The sequence below is a fragment of the Euprymna scolopes genome, chromosome 13, assembly GCF_053919585.1.
Source record: "Euprymna scolopes isolate OS-2025 chromosome 13, ASM5391958v1, whole genome shotgun sequence".
NCBI classification, from domain to species: Eukaryota; Metazoa; Mollusca; class Cephalopoda; order Sepiida; family Sepiolidae; genus Euprymna; species Euprymna scolopes.
Window position 1 is genome coordinate 143,325,161 of NC_136494.1, and position 25,548 is coordinate 143,350,708.

Below are 25,548 nucleotides of genomic sequence, written 5' to 3' on the forward strand. Positions count from 1 at the left end.
ACAATAAAACTTTTGAACAGATGCACCGAATTGAAAAATTCTTTTTTCCCCTGAAAGGTGTGAGTCCCTAGATTGTCCTTATCTATATATGGTTCGTAATGAACAACGCCAAGTCACACAAAAAGCCCAAAATAAGGGTTTTTGGGCCGTTTTGTGCACTGTCGAAAAAGTTACCTGCCCATGTCTGACTACAGATCAGAAGATTCCAGGTTCGAATCCTGGCAAGTTCGTAATAATTTAAACCATCATTTTATTCAACGTTTACTCATTATCCTTACCCTTAGTTTGGGTATTTTTGTTTTTTCAGTGATTTTGTTTTATGCATATTGGAATTTCTTCAAGTTCACAGTTGATGGTAAGATGATGTTGAGTGTACTTGATGTTGAGTGTACTCGATTTTGTGTTTGACTTGGTGTTGCGTATGCCGACATGGTGCAGCCGCTAGTATGAAATACTTTTTTAAATAATTGCCTAAAAATCAAAATCAGCAAAGAAGCTAACTCATTTTAAATCAAAGAACATTATAGGAGTTGTCTACATTGAGTATAAAAATGTGAAATCAAAAATGAAAAACTAAAATCACTTCAATGCATCCCGGGCAACACCAGGCAGGCAGAGCTAGTATGTTGTAAAACAGATGAATTAAAAAATCAAAACAGAAAAAATGGCTCTTATGTTCTCATCTTGAGTATTTAGAAAGTTACACTTGAAAGTATCCTGTGCCTCTACAAGGCCACCATTTGCCCATGTATGGAGTACTGTTGTCACATTTGGATTGGTGCACCTGCTACTAGTCTCTTACTCCTGGATAGGATTCAAAAGAGAGTTGCCAACCTAATAAGTCCCAAACTGTTAGCGAGACTTCAACTGCTGTCCCATCAATGAAATGTTGCATCTCTTTGCCTGTTTTACAAGTATTTTAATGGTAGATACTCTGACGAATTCGTAACCCTCGACATAAATACCCCCGACAAGCAGCAAAATAATCCCCCTACACAGTAGAAATCCCTAGATGTAAGAAAGCCTTCTTCCCCATAACTGCTAGACTTTGAAATTCACTTCCAGGCTCCTGCTTCTCCAACTGTATTGACATGCGGAAGTTCAAGTGTAATATAAACAGACATCTTGCTTCTCAACTCCCTACATAGTCTCTCTGCAATTTATATACCAGATAGTAGCCCCCTACATCAAAGTGGTACTGAGCCTTGTTTGGGGTGAAAATGCAATTAAAATGTTTTTTAAATTCTCACGTTTTAGTCATTGTAACCTTTGATCTTCTGTAGAGATTCCAGAGTTTGACAGAAAGATTCCCAAGTTCAACAAGATGAATCTAAATAAAGTTGGACGTTACCTCGACCCAAATACCACTCATGATAAGAACAGTCGTCCAAAGAATCCAAATAATATGAATAATCATCTCAAATTGTAGAAACATTAAGAATGGCTTCAAAAAGCAGAAATAAAATGTTTTCTTCACAATATGAGATGGGTTCAAAACTATCAAGACCAAAAAAAGTTGTATTCACAAAAACAGCAGATCATTATAGCCCCCCCACCCTCTCCCAACCAATTTTCTTGTTCATATACATTTAAAACTAAATTTTGTTGAAAAGTTTTATAATAGTTTTTACAATCAAAATAATACTTTGTTTAAATGCTGACCTTCTAACAAAAGATATTCCAATTCAAAATCAGCAGAAACTCCATTTTTGGCCTGAAAAAGAAAAAGAAACACAAAACAAAAATTCAATAAATGAGAAAAGCAATACAAACACAACAGACATATTTGATAGACTTTTGCAAATCATTTTTATTCACCCCCAAACAAGACATACTGCCACTTGCGACCATGTAAGGAGACGAGTGATATTTCAGTTTACATTACAGTTAAACTTCTGCATCTCAATGAAAAAAAGGAATGGAATTCTAAACTCTAGTAGTCCAACGAAAGAAGCTATTAGAATAGAAGATTTTCCGAAATCTAGAGACCTAAGAGGTGGCATTTTGTTGTTAAACAGGTTTGTCAGATGTATATACACCGAGGGGGTACAAGTACAATGAGTTCATCAGAGCACATTCCATTTAACTTATCAACATAACATGAACTGACCACCTCAACTGCAACGTTCTTTGATCAACATAACATGAACTGACCACCTCAACTGCAACGTTCTTTGATCAACATAACATGAACTGACCACCTCAACTGCAACGTTCTTTGATCAACATGATTATCATCAAATGAAACCTACAGAAATGATGTCTAATGGTGTGGACAGTGGAACTACGTTCTTCTAGAATCTGGGTAAAAGACAACATTGACCCTACACCACTTCCTTTCTAACAAAATCAATGTGGTGACGAAGTGAAAATCTGGCCGAGCCTATGAGAGGTTTGATTTGGAGAGAAAATTTTAACCAAATATTCATGAAATTTAATGTCAGAAGTTGGAATGGCTTGAAAGATGCCATGAACTCTGCAACAATTGCAGAATTCATGATGTCATTAACAAAGACATTGCATTATTCATGGTCGACAAATTTCATATTAAATCAACGGTGATCATTCAATGGGTAAAGTTTTATTCAAAAGACTAAATTAAATTTGAACTTTTTAAGTTTCAATTTCAAAATAAAAACTTGTGATCCTTTCATTTTTTTTTGTTTCACCAATCTTTGTGTTTTATCTCAGCACGGTGCTCGTCTTTAGAAGAGATACACTTCAATAGGACTTTAGGAAAAAGTTGACAAGAAAGCTAAAAGTCACTACAAACCTGTTTATTTCCACTAGGTTTAATTTTTGAGAAATGCTTAAGGAAGTACAACTCAGTAGACAAACCTGTTTATTTTCACTACGAGGTGTGTGCAATAAGTAATGCCCCTGAACCACTTCCAGTTGTCTGATCTAGTGAAATTTTGCATGCGCAAATATTTATATCTTTACGGGTTATGTGGCAAATTACAGCTCTGAACTAATTATGATTTCTGTTTTACAGGTGTTTGAATTGAGTCAGGTGTGAAATGGAGCCTGTTGAATGTCAAGCAGTGATCCGGTTTTTGTATTTGAAAGGACGCACACCACAAGAGACTTTTGATGAAATGAAATAAACTTATGGTGATAATGCCCCATCATATGACCTTGTAAAACGCTGGCATTGTGAATTCAAACATGGTCGGAAGTCTATGGAAAGAAGCTCCCAGACCTGGTCGCTCCCCTTCTGCCATTGATGAGGCATCTGTCTGTCAAGTTGGGGCTGCCATTTTGGAAGATCAGCACATTACTATTCACCAAATAGTTCAAGATGTCAAGATTAGTACAGAGTCTGTAGAAACTATCATTTATAACCATTTGCATATGCATAAGGTGTCTGCCAGATGGATTCCTAGGTTGCTCACACCATTCCAGAAGCAAGAATGCGTCGAGTGCTCGAGGATGAATTTGGAGATGTGCCAAGATGAGTCAAAATTATTCAAAACACTGATTACACAGGATGAAACCTGGGTCCATCACTATGATCCAGAGACCAAAGCCCAGTCAATGCAGTGGAAGCACTTGGACTCACCACCTGCAAAGAAGGCAAGGGTGCAGCCCTCCGCTGGCAAGGTCATGCTCACAGTCTTCTGGGACCAGGACGGTGTAGTGATGACAGATTTCCTGGCAAAGGGTACCACAATTACAGGAGCCTATTATGCTTCACTTTTGAGGAAATTAAGGGAAGCTATCAAAATCAAGAGGCAGGGCAAGATCAGCAAAGGTACCCTCCTCCTGCAGGACAACGCTCCGGTCCACAACTCGCATGTCACCAGATCAGAAGCATGGGCGTGTGGTTATGAAATCCTCTCCATCCTCCCTACTCTCCTGACCTTGCACCCTCTGACTTTCATCTCTTCCCAGCCATGAAGTAGTTTTTGAGAGGAAAGCATTTCCCTGATGATGCAGCCTTGATTTCTGAAGTCACGTCCTGGTTGGAGGACCAACCTGGGATGTTCTACAAAACGGTCTCCAGAGCTGTACCAAACAATGGGAGAAATGCATAACTCTGGGTAGTTCCTATGTAGAGAAAGTAGTACCCAGTTTCGTTGCTCTACTTCTATGGGAAGTGGGTCAGGGGCATTATTTATTGCACGCCCCTCGTAGGTTTAATTTTTGAGAAATGCTTAAGGAAGTACAACTCAGTAGACAAACTTGCCTAAAACTATTTTTTACATTTTTTTGATACAATCTTTAATGATTCGTGATGTTATCAAACTAAAATTTTAAAATGGTCAGATTAGTCATTTTTTATACAGGTAGCTGAAGGTTTTTCTAAAAAATTCTTTCATCACAAAACATTTGGCAAATAGGATGCCCAAATGTATAAAACAAAAAAATTTTACATCCATAATTATCCAAGAATTTTGTGACTTTCTAATGAGTCAGTTCTTAGCATTTTAAACTTAATTTGTGACAAAAGACAGTTTTGATGATCATGCCACAGTAGAAAGAATACAAAATAAGTTGTAGGGATAACTTTATAGTGCTGGAGTGAGTAATACTGTTGTGGTTATGGAACTAAACACTTGATTGTTGTTGGATTTTGTTGGTTCCAGTGCTTTGTCTCATGCTAAGATCGTTTACATTAAAAAACAAAAAACAGCATCCCTTGAAAATTCAATACTTCTCACAGCTTTCTGTGGCAAACTGCTGGTATCTTTTTTGTTTTCCTTAGCTTATTTTCATCATCATTATCTGGCCATCCAGAAAGTCAACAAATAATTTTTATGAAATCACTGGTCTGTGGAGCTTCATCAATTAGCCGGTCATTTTAGTATCATTAACTTTTCTAGTTAATCTCTCCCGATGGTTCTAGCTATGGAGGAGTTCAAGATGGGGATGGAGGCATACCATACTTTCAGAAATTGATATACTTATCGATATTTCAAAACTTAGAAAAAATAAAATTTCGTCAAATGTTCATTAAATTATATTTAAATTTGTCAACAATCTGAAATTATGCCGATTAAGAGATTTCACTTTTGCTAAAAAAAAAATGTAAATCGTTTGGAAAGCACTCACCTCTTCAAGCATGATGTTGTCCAAGTCATAAAGCGACTTAACAGATTCCACCAACCAACTTTCGGGTGGATGCATATTCAGTGTGAGCAAGGACTTCTGAGGTAAATTTTCAAACCGAGCCAATGGTCCGGCACTTTCACTGCCATCAGCGTTGAACTTCACGTCAGGTTCTAACACATACCGATAAAAGCTGAAATTTAAAGAGAAAGAAAAAACATTCACAGGGAAAATTGAAAATATAAACAAAATTTATGTCATTTCAATTTAAGCAATGTTGCATTGCTGCGCTTGTTATAGAAGTATTTTAATGGAACATGTTCTGAGGAATTCATTGCACTTATCCCCCCCCCGTGATGTCCAGCAGCAAAATCCCACTCCTTTCACTGTTGAGGTGCCTAAATGCTGGAAAGTCTTCTACTCTAATCGTTTCTTTCCTCAGACTGCTAAACCTTGGAATCCCCTCCCTGTTTCCCGCTAACCAGAATGTACTAACCTGCAAAAGTTATGGGAACAGATATCTTGCTCATCCCTCCTCTTATAGTTCCCTGTATACATGGTATCAAATAATAGTCCCTTATGTCTGAGTCATATATGCCATCTTTGCGTTGAGCAAAAAAAAAACAGATTAAAATAAACATGGCTAAAATAGTTAATTGTGGTGACATTCAGTTGAGCAAGGTGTTTCTTCAGAAGCAAGATTTTCAATATGGATGACACTTCAAGCAAATGCAATTTGGATTTAAAAGAAGAAAAAAAAAACGCTGTAAATTTTACTTATATCTTATATATAAAGTAAAGTGAGATTTCCCCTGTATCGTTGATCGGAATAGTGTTCTATTAAAAACGTATAGATTTAAAAAATTTGTATAGTCAATAAGATCAGACAAATATTGGTTTATGTTAAAAAAAATATTTTAATACAACCACATCCAATCTTATTACATTTAGAATTTGTTGATCTTTTCCTTTTAACAGAGTATGCAGACCTCATTATTTCAATGTTACTGATTCTCTTATTAGAGTCAAGATATTTTTACCTGGTACAGCCTGAGTAGGTTATATTCATATTAATCGAGGATATATCCTCAGTACTCAATCTGATGGAGTCAGAACCATTTTTGAGTAGGGAATGACCTTGCATATGTCAGACTGAGATATAGTTTTCTGAGTAGTCTTAGGAGGGCCATCCTCCCATGTCTTGCCTCTCACCTTTTAGGTAAAGTAAGGTTATTGCTTACTATCTGAGGCGCACCTACTACGGTATGTCAACGGGGCTGCCAAAATAATTTTTTAAAAAACGAGTGCTTCTCATTTGGAGGCGTTAGCTTGACTCTTCACCTTCCGACCTTGTGTCACATCTTTCTGCAGTGAGAACGAAGTAAATAACTATTACTATTATCCCTTGATCTTTAAAATGATCAAATCAAATATTTTCTGCTAATCAAAATGTAGCAAGATCCATAGAAATTCCATTGTATTTGTCATTGGCTCTACATTGCTGCCGTGGACGTCCAAGATGAACACAAATTTATTATTTTAGTATCTTCATTCAAATTGAAACATACTCATCAAACTACTTTGGTCAATGTAGTTTTATATCCAGTTATGAGGATCTGTCCTTCAAACACGAGTTTGTGACATATTTCCATTGTGTGGATAATCAGTGTGAATGTAAACCCCACACAATTTATAATACAGAGTCGAATGAAAAATTTGTTGCCCTAAAGAAAACAACACTACATTTTTTTATTTTAAAACTTATTGAAAAAAATCAATGGTCACATGTAAACATGATCAATTCAGGCAAAAATCAAAAATTTTATCGACTTTAATAGAAATTCTTGTGTTATATGTATTCTCTTTCTCCCCCCCCTCTCCATTTTTATATATCTGCACATTATATTCTTTGTCTGATGTATACTGCCATATTTAAGACATCTATTTCTATTCTATGGACACCTGGCACAAATGCAATCCCCATGACATTGCTGCACTACTTTTGGACAAAACATATACAGTAGAACCCCGGGATACGGTTGTCCTAGGATAAGTTTTTTTTAGGTTTGATGTTGAAATACAATGTTTTTCAGGCCCTGTCTTACGGTGTTATTTATGTTATTTGATTATATACATGTATATTGTATACTGTATTGTATTTTATATTTTAATTGGAATTCATTAATGCATTTTGTTACAAATTTTTAATGCTGTATCAGAGGGTTCTACTGTGCTACACTTTAATTCTAAACTAAAAAGCAAGAAAGTATTTTAGTTGGAGTTTTACAACATTCATACAACAGTATTATCAGATGAAATTTAAAAAATTACTTTTGGTTTTTTTTTCATTAAAATCTTTAAAAAGGGGTGAACAGTGATTATATACTTATGAACATGAAATTGCATTAATCCATTATGATATACATGTTAAATATATGTCTACTTAATTAAAGATAAATCAATAAAAACAATTGTGGTGAAATATACAAGGTTTTTGATTTATATTTTATTTGATTTTTAAAGTACAAAAATTCATGAAATAAGCAAATGAATAAAAATCTGTTATAATTTTGCTGTGAATAAATGGTTTAGATGACTTACTTGGTCAGTGGCAATTCAGAGAGTTTATCTTTGCAGTTCATAAATATTTTTATATTTATATTCGCGACTTCTTTCAGAGTCTGAAAATGAATAAGAAAATAAGACACAGGTAAAAATTCAAAATGGCGTCTAGAAATTGCTGGGTATGTAATTAGTCAGGTCTTTTACTTTATTCACATAATGACATTTTCAGAATTAAATTCAAACACTTATTGTATACATGGTTAATTATTTACAGTTTTTTTTTTTTTAGTTTTTTTTTTTGTAACAGATAGAAATTCAAAAGTCATTTTGATAACTTTAAATTTTCATTGAAAACAAAGTGAATTCTAAAATGATTTATAGATTAATGATCAAGCTTTTATAGAAATAGAAGATATGATCACGTATATTGAATTGTGACAATTTGGGTGGTGGAGAGACATATAAAAAGGCCATTCAGCAATCCTATCCCTGTAAATATCCTAAACTTGAATTTGGTTTTAGGTTTATAAGGCATGTGTACACAGGATGATGCTGTATAAAAGTGAAACTTAGCCAGTGAGGGTTGAGGATATGCATTGCATGGAAAGAAAGAAATTATGTGAAAGTTAAAATACAGAAGAAATACAAATTACGGAGAATACAGGACATTTGCAAACCCACATTTTATTTATTTATAAACCAGTACAATTTTAAAATTAGATTCAGCCATGAATGGATTAACTGATAAAAGATAAAAATTAACAGAAACTCACAATCAAGATGGGCACAATTTTTTGTGCCTCTCGTGAAGCCGGGTCCATAATGATCTCCATTTCAAAAGATGGTGCATGGGGGTTGGCCGGGATTTTCACGACACTAAAACAAAACCAAAACTTGTAGACACAGAAGCTGCTTTGAAACTCTTAGCAAATTATAGTTACAAAAAAAAATATCACGTGAAATAACATCTCAGAAGTTATAAAGCAAAGACGCAAAGATTTTATGAGAATCATTTTTATTTTTTTGTGAAAATGGAAAACCTTCCAATTGATTGTATGAAAACTAGATTTCCAACCTTGGATATTTTTCTAGAAGTATTGTACCTGTGATGAAATGAACATTTCATATTCCAAAATTTATGTAAATTGATATAGTAATATTTTTTTAACTATAAAAATCATTATTAAAAATTTAAATCTTGCAAATTTGAATTGAGTTATTTTTCTTCATTTATGTTTTAAATTGTTTTCAAAATGGAAGACAAGACAGCCACTCCTCTGTTACTCATAAAATTTGATTTTATTATTTAAAAAAAAAACTAATTGGTCAATTACATATGATTTTTAGAATATGATATTTTCGTTTTTGTCATAGGTATGTACATCGAGATTTTTCTTTATTTTTGCATTTAATTTCAGGGGAATTCTGAACAGGAGTTACATAATCCAGAATTCCCTTTAAATTATGTAAATAATGTATATATATATGTGTGCCATATATATATATATATATATATATATATATATATATATATGTGTGTTTGTTTTTTCTTATTGTTTCAATCGTTTAGTGGTGTTGCTTTGATATCTATTAATATGTGTATAGAAATATACGATAATATATAAAAATATGAGTATGGAAATATTCATTGTGTTCTACATGTGTATAAAATGTTTGTTGTGTGTGTGGCTGTTTCTTCACAAATACATGTAGTTAACAAACGTGACAAATTTTCATAGTTCTTTACCATTAAATGATATGTCTGCTCGTCTTAGACCAAAAGAATCACTTATCTTCTCATTTGTTAAAATCCTAAAAGAACATTATAACAATGAGTTATATTTTATATGGATTTTATTTGTCTTATGGATTCCCTTGTTTGAGTTTGGCATGCTGAGTCTCTTTCTACATTTTCATTTGTTACCTTTCCTGCTTCCAACAGGGCTGTCCGCACATCTGTTCACACGTTTCTCACCAACTCATTAGTTTGATCTCTGCTAACTATTTCATCACCAAAACAGACCAAATCACACATCATCCACATAAACTGAAACCTTGTTTACTTAACTTAATCAAATTCCAATCTACTTTAAAATTTCTGAATTGACTTCGTTTATCTAATTTCCGAGTTAAATTCCTGAATAAACATTCCAAGCTATAAATACAGATTTTCCAAAATCTAATAGTTTTATTTTTCTAATAATGATCAACCAGGTTACCACAATGTTGTTTGGTCAATATCTAACACAAGAACAAAATTGGTTATGCAGAAACAAAGAATATTTTGTTAACCCTTTTCTCACTTCTAGACATTTTCCTGAAATAGCGAATTACGTTAATACTTCATGATGTGTTACACTTTTTTCATTGGAAGACATCTTACATACTTTTCTTTGTTCCTTCTCTCCTTTTCCAAATAAGTTCTGCGTACTTTGTATGCAATGCTAATTAGTCTTTTATAAAAATATTCACACAACTTTCTTTTTGATTAGTTTTACATATATAAATTTCTATATTCTGTTAAAATGTAAGTAGTATATTTTTCTGACTTACCTGTGAGTATCGGAATGATAATTGATTTCTTTTCTTGTCTTTGACAGAGATTTGGCTGACAGGAGTGAAGAAATCTTCATTACCAAATCACTGGCACTGAAATACGAAAGGAATCAAATCAAAGAATCGGTATTATAAAGAGAAATGATTATTGAACAAACACAATCTTATTGAGTAGATCCATTCTTTTTCATTGTCTAGACTAAGCACCACAGGTCGTTTTCCCAGCTGACTACAATATGATAATTTTCATATCTCATGCTAACAAATTTTGTTGAACCACATTAAATAATTAAACTCTCAATAATTGTTAAATCCTCCAAACAAACTCATTAACCTTTATTCTCAAGTGGACTTTAAACCTTTATAAGTGACTTACTAGTTTGCTTGTACATATGTATATAGATATATATTGAGCCTTCCAAAAAGAATTTCCTGGTAAAGATCTTATGGTAAAGCTCCAAACCAACAGAATAATCATATCTGCAATGACGTAAAGTGTTGGAAAGATTAGCAAAAAACAAAACAAAATGGAAGGATGTGAATCGAAAAAATGTACAAAAATCTTCAAGATTTATACGTTTCTTCTTTGTAGGTCTTCAAAGCAACGTTATCATACAACCGATTCCTACGTTTTTATGCAGACCTTTGCATTCTGCCAAATTTTCCCAGCTGCACTGGTTGGATAGTAAAGAGCAGATAAGACAGTATCATATCATATGGTCTTCCTCTGAACATTCGCAGATTGTTGGATCATAGTCATAGCAACTGTTGATCGCTTCATTCCTGTTCTAAGATGATTGAGAGGTTTTCACTGGAGCCAGGATGATTCTGAGCTTCAAGGAGGGGGGGGGGGCTCAGCTCAGAAGTGTATATTCTAATGTCAGTAGGAGGGGGAGCATTCTAACCGTCTGGTTCAAAGCTGTAGTCTGGTTCTTGAAATATTGTTAAGAGTTCAACATAACTGAGGAAGTTTCTCCTTGACTTCAGTCGTTGGACCATTATACAATTAAGCATTATATAATGTGATATTCTTCTCTTATTTATGAAAAACCAGGTACAGACTTATAATAATGAAGGAGATATATTGATTGTAGGGTATCTAGAGGACACACAAGGTTTAGAGGCAAAGAATCAAAGAAAAAATTAGTGCATTTAAATATTTCAGAATGTTTTGCTTATCACAGTTGTTATACGTATTCTTCGTGTCACTTTTCATAGCAACCTTCATGGAATTTCAAACTAAACACGTCATTAAATCCACTTGGGGGTAGATTGTCTTCATTCTGCATTCCATGCCTTCAAGATATCTAATATCAGTTAATCTGTTCTAAGTTCCTTTGTTGTGGATTGAACTCAAAACTTCAGTTGTTGCTGCTACTCATTGTTGCAATGGCATTCATCCTGGTCGAGTTGAGCAGTCTTCTTCTCTAACCTGCACTATATCTTAAATCATGTCGGCCCATGTACGGCGGTCTTGAGAAGCTCTACATAGAATTGACTGTAGATTACCTATTAACCAACACCTTTATCCACATCAAAATGGAATGAAGCCAAATGAAGAAAAACACTTTGTTCTCAAAACGTCTATGTACACTTACGACGAGCCTTGTAAATTCATCGTCTCAACATGCGCCTGGATTTTCTTGGCAGCTGTTTGCATTAAATGTTTCTCAAAAAGAGAAAAATCCTCTTGAATAAATAACTCGTCTGGACCGAGCGCTCCAATGACCTGATTGGAGAGAAAATTTTAAAAAAATAAAAAACAGTCTCAAAATCAGAAACAATATGATGAACGTTGGTCAGAAAAAATCATTTTGTTATGTTCTAATTTATAATTAAACAGTAAATCCAATTAACTATGCAAATAATTGTTAGGAGTAAAAAAAATTCTCCAAGTAAAAATTTTCATAACAATATCTTTCTGATGAGCAAAGAGTAAAAATTTTCTCTATTTTTAACTAAATGAATTTAGTAATACATTTATTTCCTTGCTTAAAAGTGTTCATTGAACATGTTTTATGACAAGTTACAATTTTAATGAATATCAAATCAATTCTTATCCAACTTATTAGGAAGATGCAATGTGCTTGTCGATAACCATCCGATGAAGAAAAAACAAAATTGAAAAGAAAAACCTTTATGATGTACATCTCCATGACGGAAAAAAAAATTGTATACTAAAATGGCATAAATTAATAAAATAGTTTTTTTATAAAGAAAATCATTTTTTAAGCCGTTAATAAGAATTCGTAAGCATTACACAAAAAGTACCAGGTGTAATTTCAACTATTTCTGAAGAGTCTTTTAAAGGGAAGTTAAGCAGTGATCAATTTGAGTGTTTTTCAACTTTCCCTATATTAAGAATGGATTTCTAAAATCTCATACATTTGAATGAGTTGAAATTATCTTCAAAGTATGAGTCGGTTTTATGACATTAAAAAAATGCAAAAAATTCAAATGTGCATTAATTCTTTTGCTTATTATGCATTAATAATAACGTGCATGGATTACTAAAACATCCAAGTGTCTTGTGTGTATGTGAAAAAGAATATATATATTTACACACACTTGCTGTACTTATATAAGATGCAATGAAGTCTTTTTAGATTTTATTGATTTGCAGTGTTAGGGATTTTTTTTTTTAGCTCTAAGGGAAACTACTCTTTGTATAAGGAAAAAATAAAATATAGTTATCCCCCTTGATGATTTTGATTTTCCTTTTTAAATTATAATTGAAATATGTTTGCAAAATAATTTTTAAACTGTGGCAAAGTTTGTAATTAAAGTTCACATGATACAATAAAATATAAAAACTTGATAGTGAGAATTAAAGTTCGATATGTCAGCTAAAATAATGCTATTAAGGTGCAACTTTTACAATCTCAAAAGATAACTTTTAATGTTAGATGTATAGTATATTTGAAAGGAGTCGAAAGAGTACAATACATTTGGCTTTAGTCAATGTAAAAAAAAAAAACGGAGAAAACAATCTGCTTTTCATATGGAAAAGAAAAAATTTTGATATTGCATTTATAGATAATTTTTTTGGCTTGAAGAATCCGAGATTTTGAACTACAATTTAAAAACTAACTTTTGAAAAAATTCTACATCCCTTTTTGGAAAGGAGGGCAGTGCAGAGTCGTAATAGTGTTACTATTTCATAATTGTTGACAATTTATTTACAATGTTCTGTATTAACACAACTCTTCTGGTACATGGTTTCATTAATTGCCTTTGGGTCAACCAGAGTCACAAATGGTTCAGTCCAATAGGGTTGAACGTTTTTTAAAAAAAAAAACGTTTAAAAAAAAAAAAAAAAAAAAAGGAATCACTTTCACTGGTAAAAACTGGAATATCCAACAATAATGTCATCAACTTGGAAAATTATTTTTCACTTTTAATTGACTTTCAAGCATCTTTTGTACATTTATTTTCATATTAATTAAAAAAGGACTTGTTATTGGATTTTAAATAAAATAGAATTTGAACGTCAGTGATATCCTTAATATATAGAGTACTTGAATCTGAATATTATTTTACTTAGTTAAAGTCTTGAAACACGAAAAAAAATCTTAGCAACAACAAAAAAAAAATTACTAAGCAATGCAACCAACCTTTCCATTGCCAATCACAGTTTGCACGCCAGGTGACAATTGTAAGACATGGGTGACAAAGGCACGGTGAATTTTTAAGAAAGTACCATCGTCTTTGTCTAACGTGGCCTGATACTGGTCAATGTCCATTCCCTGTTGAGAAAAATAATGAAATAAAAATGTGAAAAAAACCAAAGGATTCAGTTTTTAAAACTGCATTTAACAACGGCAACATTGTTCGAAGTTCAAACAATGTTGCCGTTGTACAATCGGCAAAATGCAAATATCAAGATGGCGGCAAAATATAAAAGATCTACTTCAATATTTTTTTTTACTTCAATATTTTTTTTTACTTTAAATGGAGGGGAGGTGATCATTATCAAAAATGTTTTTGGAAATTTAAGCAAAAAATAATTCTAAATAAAAATTTTACATAACAGAAGCCAGAGTTCATTTTAGTAAATTATAGATTTAATTAGATTTAATTAAATAGATCTGAACAAATAGATTTATATTCACACAAGATTTTTCAAAGAAATTCCTTCAACGTTAGAAGGAATTTCTTTTATAATCATTGTAAGAATTTCAAATGTTGGCATGTTTGACAATTTTTTACTTCAATTCTATCGACACTCATCTGATGAAAGTTCAGCTGAAAGCAGATTTTCTGGTGAGACAATAAAAATGAATCCACTTTTAGCAGACAGATCCGATATTGATCAGGATTGAATGAGGATCACTACTTTGCATTTTTTTCACGATCCGTATAACACCATATTACCTTATTTTTACTCATCGTCACCCCCTAATCAGAAATGTTGAAAAAAATCTTTTTAGGGTCTCATACGGATATGGTTCAAATTTTATTCATAAATCATAAATATATTTTCCGGTATGTAGAGAGCAACATAGAAATTTATGACCACTTTCATCGTCACAAATTGTTATACATGATTTTAATTTCATAAAAACAAGATATATTTCAAGTTTTAAGAAGTGTACTTAGAGATTTGGGAACATGGCCACTGTATTGTACGGTAAATTTTACATAAAAATACACTTTCAGATTTTATAGATTCTCTAATCTTTTTTTTCTGTAGAATACACATAATATCACAGCCATTGAGTTTATATATATATATATATATATATATATATATATATATATATATAAACAAATATGCCATTTGTTGCTACAATAAATTTACTGTTTCAATTTAAAAAGATTTCATGAGGTTAAATAGGCCACTGTTCTTACTTAAGGACAGTCTTTTAATGAAAATAAGAAATTTGGAAGGCTTTATTTTTTTTTGATTTTGTCTTCTAAAATTATAATTTGCATAATATGATTGAATTTACTGGAAGAAAAGGGTAGGAGAGAGGTTTAATCAGCAGCCACCTGACACAGTAAGAAGTAGCCCTAAATCACGTCAGATAGCTAGACGAAAGGGGAAAAGATGGTAGGGTTCAGTTCAACCGCCTGCGGTCAGTCACCATAGTGATTTAGTTAAGAACTACTTACTGTATCTGGTAACCACCAATTAAACCATCTTTTTCTTCCAGTAAATCCAATCACACGATGCAAATTATAATTTTATAAAAAAAAACTTCCAAATTTCTTATTTTCATTAAAAGCATGGCCTCAAGTAAGAATGTTCACCTGATGACAATATTTTTATCTTGAAACAGTAAATTTATTGTAGCAACAAATGGTAATTTTGTTTACTTAAACTGAATCAAATAATATTCATCTCTTTTTTATTGAGTACTATCAACAACCTTGTTAAATTCAATGGTTTTTACTTTTGAATATCTTTACCGGGAATATATACATATATACAGAGTGCATCAGAAATACCTCCCACATTGTAAACTTTCAACAATATGTTGCTAATGAACTTATGCAAATATCAATGATGCTTCTATTTAGCTAATAACTTGCCATTTTTTTTTTTCAGGTATCCTTATCAAACAATATAGTGTAGACTGGTACACATCATGTTTTTACTGTAGAAATGTTTTTGAAGAATGCTTAATTTGTAACACAGAGAGCTTTCCGAGTTCTTAACAAGTTATCACGCCATGATGATGATGATATTCCAGATAGAAAATCAAGACAGCTATGGGTTGCAAATTTCAGAGCTGCAGGTTTGGCACTTAAAAGTAAGCCACCTTGACGTCCTCAGTGCTCGAATGCCAGAGTATTTGAGCTCTGACACTTTCTGTTACTTAGTCTCCTACATGTTTAACTTGCAAACATGCGGGAGATATTTCTGCTAAACCCTATACATATGTATGCATATAGAGAAATAGAAAGAGACATAGGTTTATAAACAAAAAAAAAAAAAATGTTCAAAGCTTTAAAGATTACATTCAAATTTTGTTTAACACAAATAAAAGTGATTCGTTTTACTTACGTTAACTTCAAAATCTTTTAACGTTTTCACACCGGCCTTCAAATTTTGGACATATTCTTCTTTGACAAGTTTTGTCACAAAATTCTTCGCCATATTTCCGGTTAGGGTTGACATGGCAACATAGACAGCCCGACTGATGAAGTTATCTTGCTCCAAGTTGAGGGGATTAAAAATGATGCCCACACGCATATGATTGGAAAATCTCTGAAGACAAAAGAAGACATGTTCAGAAATTGTAAAGCATCAATGATTTTGGCAGAAAACTTTGAATCTTCATTTGAGTTAAATTTGAGAAGCTGTTGCGCTTCGTGTTAAGATTTGTTTTATAGCATATCATCCTTAAAGGTAATTTTATGCCACACAATCCCTTAATCAATAATAAAGACCAATGCGTATTTATTTTCATAATTTTTTATATAGAAAAATCTATGTAATTCCATCCTGTCAGAGAAAAGTTAGCAAGCAAAAAAAAAAAAAAAAAAAAAATATGCCTGACAAAACCATTTCAAGTGCTGAGGTGAAATGACAAAGCAACTAGCAAGTCAAACCAACCCCTGATATTTTAAATTGATTCAGAAAGATTGATTCAGAAAGAAATTCTTGATTCTAAATAAAAAGTTGGTATTTTTTAAGTTATCAGGAATGATATTGATTTATAAAAACTTAAATTGCTGATGAAATTCTCAAATTTTATATAAATAATGAGAACAGTGGCAAAGCATAACATTTTGTGGCCTTGAACAGTAATAATCAAGACACACACACACACAGTGATATTATCAACAGAAGTATGTTACAGAAAGTATGCATTTAGTTTTGTGGCCATAAAGTCATCAATAATTGGCACAATGCTTAGTGAAATATCTTCTGGAGCGGTAGAAGGATCCCACCATCTTTCCAGCGACCTTGGCAACAGACTTGATGTACATGTTCCATTTCAGATCAGGAGTAAAGGTCAAACCCAGAAGCTTGTCAAAACACGGGGCATCACCCAGATGAGAGCCATCCATCACAATTGATGCCAGATGGGGATCAGATAAGGATAGAAGTTTGGTTTTGGATGCATTAAAGGTAACCAGCCACATCTTTCCCCACTGAACCACGCGCTCGAGATCAGAGGAGAGAGAATCAGAGAGAACTTTCTCATTTACAGCCTTTGATGTGTTACCGTAGATGGTCGTGTCATGCAAGATATGGCAGCAGTATTCCATCCTTGAACGTACTTGGCTTTTATATAGATAGAGAATAGCATCAGTAGTGAGATATCTTCTGGAGCGGTAGAAGGATCCCACCATTTTCCCAGCATCCCTGGCAACAGATTTGATGTACGTGTTCCATTTCAGATCAGGAGTAAAGGTCAAACCCAGAAGCTTGTCAAAACATGGAGCCTCCCCAAGACGAGAGCCATCCATTTCAATTGATGCCAGATGGAGATCAGAGCGTTGATGTAAAGATAGAAGCTTGGTTTTGGATGCATTAAAAGTGACCAGCCACCGTTTCTCCCATTGTACCACGCGCTCAAGATCAGAGGAGAGAGAATTAGAGAGAACTTTGTCATTTACAGCCTTTGATGTGTTGCCATAGATGGTCGCGTCATCAGCATAGATGTCAACGAATGATTTAAGTATGTGTTTTGGGAGATCATTGATGTAGATCAGGAAGAGAGTTGGGCCCAGGATGGACCGTAGGGGATTCCAGCATTAATACTGTGGGCCTCTGATTTCTGCCCATCAACCACTACTCTTATGAACCTATCAGAGAGAAATGATTTAATGATTGAGAAAACATTTCCAGTAATACTGTAGCTGGACATCTTGTGAAGTAGGCCCTTATGCTATACCTTATCGAACTTCTGTAAAACATTGTCACATCATCTACAATTCCAATATCCATAAGCATTTAGCATAAAGTGTCCTCAAAAGTCATTTTTTTTTTAATCCTCTCAATATTCATTTAATTAAGCTTTATCCTTGAGTGGCTTTTAGCCTTGGCACCTCAGTAATTGTTTTTTTTTAGCAAACAAAAGAGTCTAAAATTCAGCTTTTAACATCAGTTTGTTTTTTTTATATCAATAATTGAAATACAATGTGAATGAGAGAGAAATATGAATTTCGATTTGATAACCAAAGAAAAAATGAAGACTTTTGAAGCTGATAAAATAGAAAATGACAAATGCAACAGCGTAAAAGTTTTTAAAATGCTATTTCAAAAACAGAATCATAGCAATGCGTTTTGGAAGATGCAAATTACTCCTCACACTTCAGTTTCCTTACTTTTTTTTTTAGATTTTATATATAAAGTGAGACATACAATTAAAATAAGCAAAATAATGTTTGATTTTTTTTCTATAACTACAATCGTTTTCTTGAAATTTTTCATCTTTCATTCAAATTTTTATTTTGAATTAATGTGGATTCTTTAATTCTTTAAAACTAAAAATAAAGCTGATTTAATATTTCAGAATTGTAGTTTATAAAGAAGATGCTTTAATTTTAATTATTTTAAGTGTAAAATTATTTGCCCTTTCAATACGCATTCCTATTCATAACGGAAAAAAATTTATCAATTTATTTTTTATTTAAATAGATAAAACTAGTACATATATACATATATATATATATACACACACACACACACACTAGCGGGAGGAGGGGGGCAGCTTTGCCCAGTCGTAAAATCGACTTAAATGATATTTTAATTTTTCCAGATTTGGTATTATATATATTGTAATGATTTCAAAAGAGAAAAAAAAAAAAGTATTTGGGTGCCATCAGCTAGAATCGAAACAAAAAGCAAAACTGTAGAATTCAAAGCTGGTGATGTTACCACTGTACCAATGTGATACGCATATAAACTGGAAAAAAAAATTAAAAATTAAAAATAAACTAAGATGAATGTACAAAATGTGTAACGATTTTTTCATTTTTGACTCATTTTTCACCCTTTAAAACTATTTTAACCGGCTAAAGACCCATAAAAGAAGGGTCCATAAAAAATGCAATCATTTGAGACCCTAGCGCCGCTCTGCGACTTTTAGTTTTGAAAGAGATAGAATTAGAAAATATGGAGACAGACATATAACCTTTTATAGATTAGATAACATTTATCATGGAAATTACAAGGTTCCCGGAAGTAAAACAACAAAAAAATATTTCAAATTTTTTTTTTTATATGATAGTGTACTCAAAATTCAGCAAAAATACTTGTGAATGCATTTTTTTCAAGAGTGATAACTGATAAGTGGACAGCAGAGAAAAAATTGAAAACCTTTTTCCTTTCATTTGGAATTGTATAAAGTAATTTTATGTTATTTACCAGATTTTTAATGGCCGTGTAGACTAATTCTCTTCCTTTTGGTGATTCAACATCAGCTACAATCCAAATGGAAACTGCACGAAGGGAAGTATCATCTGCAAAAAAGAAAACACTGATGAAAATAGATGGGGGGGTGCAGGTTGTAATGAAACTTTGTGACTTGTTCGACAATTATATCAGACAATATTTCTACTTATACAAGAAAAAGTGGTCTTGGGTTAGAATTTTATCAAGTGAATCATGGGTTGAAATGTAGTGGGGAGTCTGACATGAAGAACCCTGACTTTGACAAGATACACCTAGAGAAAGTCAGAGGTTACATCGACCAAAACGTTGTGAAAATAACACTTAAGATTAGAACAGTAATTCAAAGAATCCAAACAATATAAAAAGTTTTTGTTGCTAAACCATCTTATTTCATTTGTACTGTGTAGTTTCAAAGACATTAAAATATCAAATAATATGAACTTTTTAAATAACTTGTATAAAATCATGATAACGTTATGGCAATTTGTGTTTGTGACATGATCGAATTCAAAACAATTAAAAACCGCAAATGCAGTTTCATGTGCAGCAGAAATCACAGAAGAGTGAATTTTGTTTTTTCTTAAAAAAAAAATTAACGTGTAATCAATTAAAAAAATCTTAAACATTGCGCAATTCTTACAGAATTTATCAAACATATTTCATGCAGATTAATAGCAGTTAAGTAACACAAAAAAAGAACAAAACGCTTGGCAATACCTTTGCGTGCTAAATAGTGCATATTCTGTGCAATCACTGATGACATCGCTTTCACACTGAGGCTTGAAAAAGATTCAGGATCATTATAAAGGTCTTTATCTACATAAAAAGAAAAGAAAATATGTACTTTGCAATACCGTAATCAGAGATTGCTTTGGTTTACGGCATATCAACAATCTATGCTGAATACATTTGTTTAATGGAATCCTAAATCAGGATAATTATTTTATATTGTTTTTTAGAAAACGTAACATGCTAATATTTTTAACATTAAAAAAAAGAAAGACATTAACATTTATCATAAACTTTATTAAATTAAAAAAAAGCTGTTGCAGTTTTCTTTTTTAAATTTTTAATTCATTTGCAACTATTGTCGCAGTTTCATTTTAATTAAAAGTACAATTCCTGTAAATTGTATTGGTTTTAACATCCAAAATTCTCTTCTAAACAAAACAAAAAAAAACATCTCTTAATCAACGGAGTTATTTCCCTTGTATCAGTGCAATACAATTAATAAATATAAAATTCAACACGATAACTTTATATATTAGATAAATGAAGATTATTACCATTAAACCATGATAGAGTTAACTCCCTTTGCCTATAGACTTCTTGAATGTCGGTGTAAGTATTACATATTGTTTTGTGTATTTGTGTCAATACTACAAAGTGACTGCAAGACTTTAATACACCCAATTTAATAAACAGTTTGGATGAGTAAAATATCAAGTTTATTTTAAATAGTCTTGAATTTGTGATGTCAGTTTCTGATTTGCTAAATAAATTAGCAAAGCAGTGACAATGTTTTTGTGTTGTGAATTTATATTTTATGTTTTTTAAGATACGGTCGGCAAATCATTTTTTTTAAAAATATGTTATTTTAAGCAAAAACAATATTACATACTTAATTGTCGAAAATAGTAATACAGGGTGGAACGATAAAATTCTCATCCTAGAAAAGATGATATGATTCCATTTCCATTTGATGAAAACTGGTTTTCTTTTTTTTGTTGTAGACCATCTACTAGTCGGCCAGTGGTGCACAAATCCCAAGAGCAATACAAGCCTTTTACCATGTCTGAAAGTGAGACAATGTTCAATGAGCGAGATCGGAGATGCGCCGCTGTACAACTCATGCTCTCTACTGATCCAAGTTATGACAACTTGACCATTGCCAGCACCCTCAACATGCATCGATTGCCATGAATAACAGGGACGTGCCTAAGGTGATGAAAACAAAGTTTCCCACCACGGTTATGGTTTTAGTGTGCTTTCAAGTGAGGGCCATATCATGCCACCTCACATCTGTGAAGTCGGATTGAAAGTCAACACCAAAGTGTATCAGGATGTGCTGAAGAGTGTGGTGATCCCCTGGTGCAATCAGATGGCAGCTGACAGACCCTGAGTGTGGCAGCAGGACGCGGCGCCAGCCCACAAGTCCAAAGACACCACGGCTTCACTCAAGGAGTGTTACGACTTTACATCCTTCTCTCACTGCACCCCCCCCCTTTCCCCTCGACCTGAACCTGCTGGACTACTTCGTTTGGTCATTCATTGAGAACATCACCTACATGACCTCCCATAGCACCAAAGTCAAGCTGATCACCGCCATCTGCTGAGTATTTGCCAAGCTCCAATTAGCGCTTGTGGGAAAGGCATGCTCCAAGTTCCAGACCCATATTGAGGTGGTGATTGAGGCTGAAGACGGCTACATTGAATAAATGTCAGTTCTACATAATCACGTTATTTGAATAGATTTTTTTTTCGGTAAAAGTTTCAAAATAAAGCTATAATTTAGTTGTCTTTAGGGTGACACTTATCGTTCCACCTTTACAAAAATTCATTGAGTCGAAAGTTATTTATAACTAAAAGTGATTTTTACATAAAATTGGGAGAAATTACATTTTTCTAAGAAATTATAAAGTAGAAAGTTGGAGTCTGCACACAGGGGACATAACTCTGAAACAAATATTTTATATCACTTGTTCATGCTTGCAATATTTGTTGTCTATAACGATACTTTTTTTTTATGAAAAACACAATAACAGTTGCTCTACTTGATTAATTTTTATAATTTTTGGATATTGATTGATTTTCTGACATAATATTGATTTTGCTTAACACGATATAAAAAAAATCAATCTGTCGATTATATCTTAACAAACACCCATTTTTTTTGTGAATTCCTTTTCTTAAAATAATTTCATAGATTCATCGTTCCATGTGCTAACGTGAATCGGGTTATAGATGGCCTCAACACCTGATTCGTCAAACTAAACAACACATCCTATTACATTTGCATAGGAACATCATTTTGATGAGCAACAGTCTTCTCTCTGTTATTAGAAAATCTTTTGAAAGGTTGATCAACAGTAATATTGCTCATTTTCTTTAGTGATCTTCAGTATAGCTTCATGGTTCTCATCCATTGTTGATGTATTAAATATTTTAACTGAGCATATCTGCCAGTTTATGGATAATTCAGGAGAGAATAATGCCATTGCACTTGACATTTTCAAGACATCCTGGTCTTCTACATAAACTTGAAGGTTATGATATTGGTGGTAACGTTCTTGACATCATACGGCCTTTGTTTTCTTTTGATCAAAGCTTGTAATTCTAGATGGGGTTTCTTTATTTTATTTTATTATAAATGTTTGTCTTTAAGGCCTTATTCTACATCCAACACTGTTTTTTATAAAAATGACCTTTCAGAGAACATCATTACGAAAATAAACATTTATGCTGATAGTACTACTCTCTAATCGGATATTGCTTCTTGCATATCTTTCTCGAATCATTTGAAATATACAGCTGAGCTAGAACTTAATCTCACTTCACTTTCAGATTGGAGTAAGAAACGGCTTGTTTTGTTTAATACTGTTACGACTCAGTTCCTATCTTTCAATTGTAGGTGCGTCCTTTTTCTTTCCAAGAGTTTTATGGATGGCTCCGCTCTTGATTAGAAATCGACTAAAACTTCTTGGTCTTTCTTTCTCATTAAATCTTTCTTGGAATGCATATATTACTCTTTCTGTTTCTTGTAAAATTGGTTCTATATCTCTAAACACTTTTGTCCACCCAAAGCCAATCTCTATCTCTACAAATCTACTATCAGACCAAGTATGGAGTATTGTTGTCATATTTGAGCCAGTGAATCTCTATGCCATTTGAAGTTTCTTATCTGTAATTTGATTGACCAAACCCTTTCTTCTTCATTGCAACCTCTCTCAAAGGTCATATTACTAGTCTCAGTCTTTTTTATAAATATAATTATGTGTTCTTTCACCTCTTACCTACAGCCTTGATCTTTTCAAGACTAGAGTCAATACGCATCGTCTGTTTTTGCAATAATCACCATTTGATCTTGTTAGCTTCTTACATCAAGTGGCTTCATGTCTTGCCTTGAGCGATTTTCATAAAAAAATTTTTAAATAGCAATATTTTCTTTTTAAAAAAAAAATAAAACTCCATCTCTTTAGAAGACGTCACCTAATATGTTAAACAACACTTACACAATGGAATTTTTTTACACAATGGAATTTTTTTACACAATGGAATTTTTTTACACAATGGAATTTTTTTACACAATGGAATTTTTTTACACAATGGAATTTTTTAAAATCTACTTTTATAGTTTGATTCCTGAGTCGATTGAATATCAATTCTTAGTATGTGCAGATTGTGAACATTTCCACAAAAGGGGTGTTAGGGTTGGTGTCAGAAAAGTTCTACTTACTTGCATTTTCTGTCAAATCCAGAAACATGAGCGGGGCAGAGAGGATCCGAGAATTAATCCGCGGAAGTACATTTTCTTTCTCCATCAGCCAATCCAACATATTCATATTATCAGTCAGTTCACCCTGCGGAAAGAAAAAAACATTTCAAGAATCACATTTAAGATCAATAGAGAAAAACATTTAGACAAATTACAGGACATTAAGGGAAAAAATCTAGTAAAGTTGATACAACTTCAATGGCAAAGCAGACGCACTTTCTACGTTGTGTAAAAAGGAATACAGATAAATAGACAACGACTTTTCCAAAACAAGAGAAAGCCAATACAAACTCATAAATTCTTGATTATAACTAGTCGAGAAGTCAGTAAATTCAACTAATCCATGTCACTGGTAAGATATAACGTAAACCTTGATCTTTTCAAGCCAAGTTTTATATGCATCTCCTGTCTTTGCGATAATCATCTTTCATTTTTGTTAGCTATTCAAATGAAACATTGATGTAATTAAGCAAAAGTCAACAAAATTCAGTTTTTTTGTCATCTGCGAACATCATATTGACAGGTTTTTGCTTCGAGTGACCCTATTGTTTTTATCCATCATATCTGTTTCTTGTTGCAGTTTTTTAAGTTCTAATGTCGTTGGTTTGTTTCCAGTTTTGTCAAACCAAACGGTTGAAGTGATCTGGGAAGAATGCCTTAACTCACTAAACAAGTAAAATCACACAAAAAAAACACAAATAAAATCACATTAAAAAAAACACGATTAAAAGAAAGTTTATCATCTTAAAAGTTGGTTTAGAACTTAAAACCCTGAAGAGCAACATGTTTAATGGTCAATCAAGCACGATTTTATGTGGAAAAACACTGCAATGAAATCAATATTTACATTATTTCTAAATTGCTTGGACCTCCTTAATACCTTGATGTTTCCACTGATCCTTACACAGCAAAAACTTGTCATGTGGAATGAGAAAAAGAAGGTTGGAATTATGTTGGAGATGATAATTTTGCAGTTGAAGAATATGAGCGATATAGCGATCCACTGATTGAGGACCAGGAAAAAGGATGAACTATGGAATATATCATTTGACTGCAGGAGTTTGAAGATATGTTGAGTGAAAGCTAATCAACATAATACAAACACAGAAGTAAAACATTTTGAGATATAGAAATGCAGGAAGCAGCAGAGAAGGTCTCATACTGAATCTGGCTAGAAAGAAACAATGAATGTTGGAGAAAAGTACCAATATAACTTCTGGGGAGGGTGGCCATTTCAGAGATGCAGTAGAAGGCTGAAACTGCAAAGTGGTTCCTCCTGATGATCGTGGTACTGGATCCAACTGCAGAGCTCTTAGCTGTTGTATACTTTGAACAATGCATACAAATTATCGTTACCTTACATTAAAACAGACAATTTTAATTTGATATTAAAAGTTCAGTTTAATTACATCAAGTATAAACGATAGTAAAGTTAAAATAAAGTTAAAAATGTTCAAAGTCACTGGAAAAGACGTGCAAACGTATTCATGATGAAAAGTATGCAAAATTTTTTTATTTGATGAATATG

The 25,548-nt window shown here is 32.8% G+C and overlaps 1 protein-coding gene across 1 annotated transcript in view; it reads right to left on the reverse strand.

Annotated features, from left to right (window-relative positions):
- The window catches only part of LOC145292211 (UDP-glucose:glycoprotein glucosyltransferase 1-like), a 300,458-nt gene that overhangs the window by 202,674 nt on the left and 72,236 nt on the right, over nt 1–25,548 (reverse strand). The window contains exons 19-29 of the mRNA XM_080138524.1: nt 23,982–24,105; nt 20,243–20,341; nt 19,499–19,593; nt 16,184–16,387; nt 13,788–13,919; nt 11,772–11,902; nt 10,171–10,266; nt 8,391–8,493; nt 7,654–7,733; nt 5,056–5,245; nt 1,663–1,714 (exon numbers count right to left, since the gene is read on the reverse strand). Of these exons, the coding sequence (XP_079994650.1) occupies nt 1,663–1,714; nt 5,056–5,245; nt 7,654–7,733; nt 8,391–8,493; nt 10,171–10,266; nt 11,772–11,902; nt 13,788–13,919; nt 16,184–16,387; nt 19,499–19,593; nt 20,243–20,341; nt 23,982–24,105 (1,306 nt within the window). The remainder of the gene's footprint in view (nt 1–1,662; nt 1,715–5,055; nt 5,246–7,653; nt 7,734–8,390; nt 8,494–10,170; nt 10,267–11,771; nt 11,903–13,787; nt 13,920–16,183; nt 16,388–19,498; nt 19,594–20,242; nt 20,342–23,981; nt 24,106–25,548) is intronic.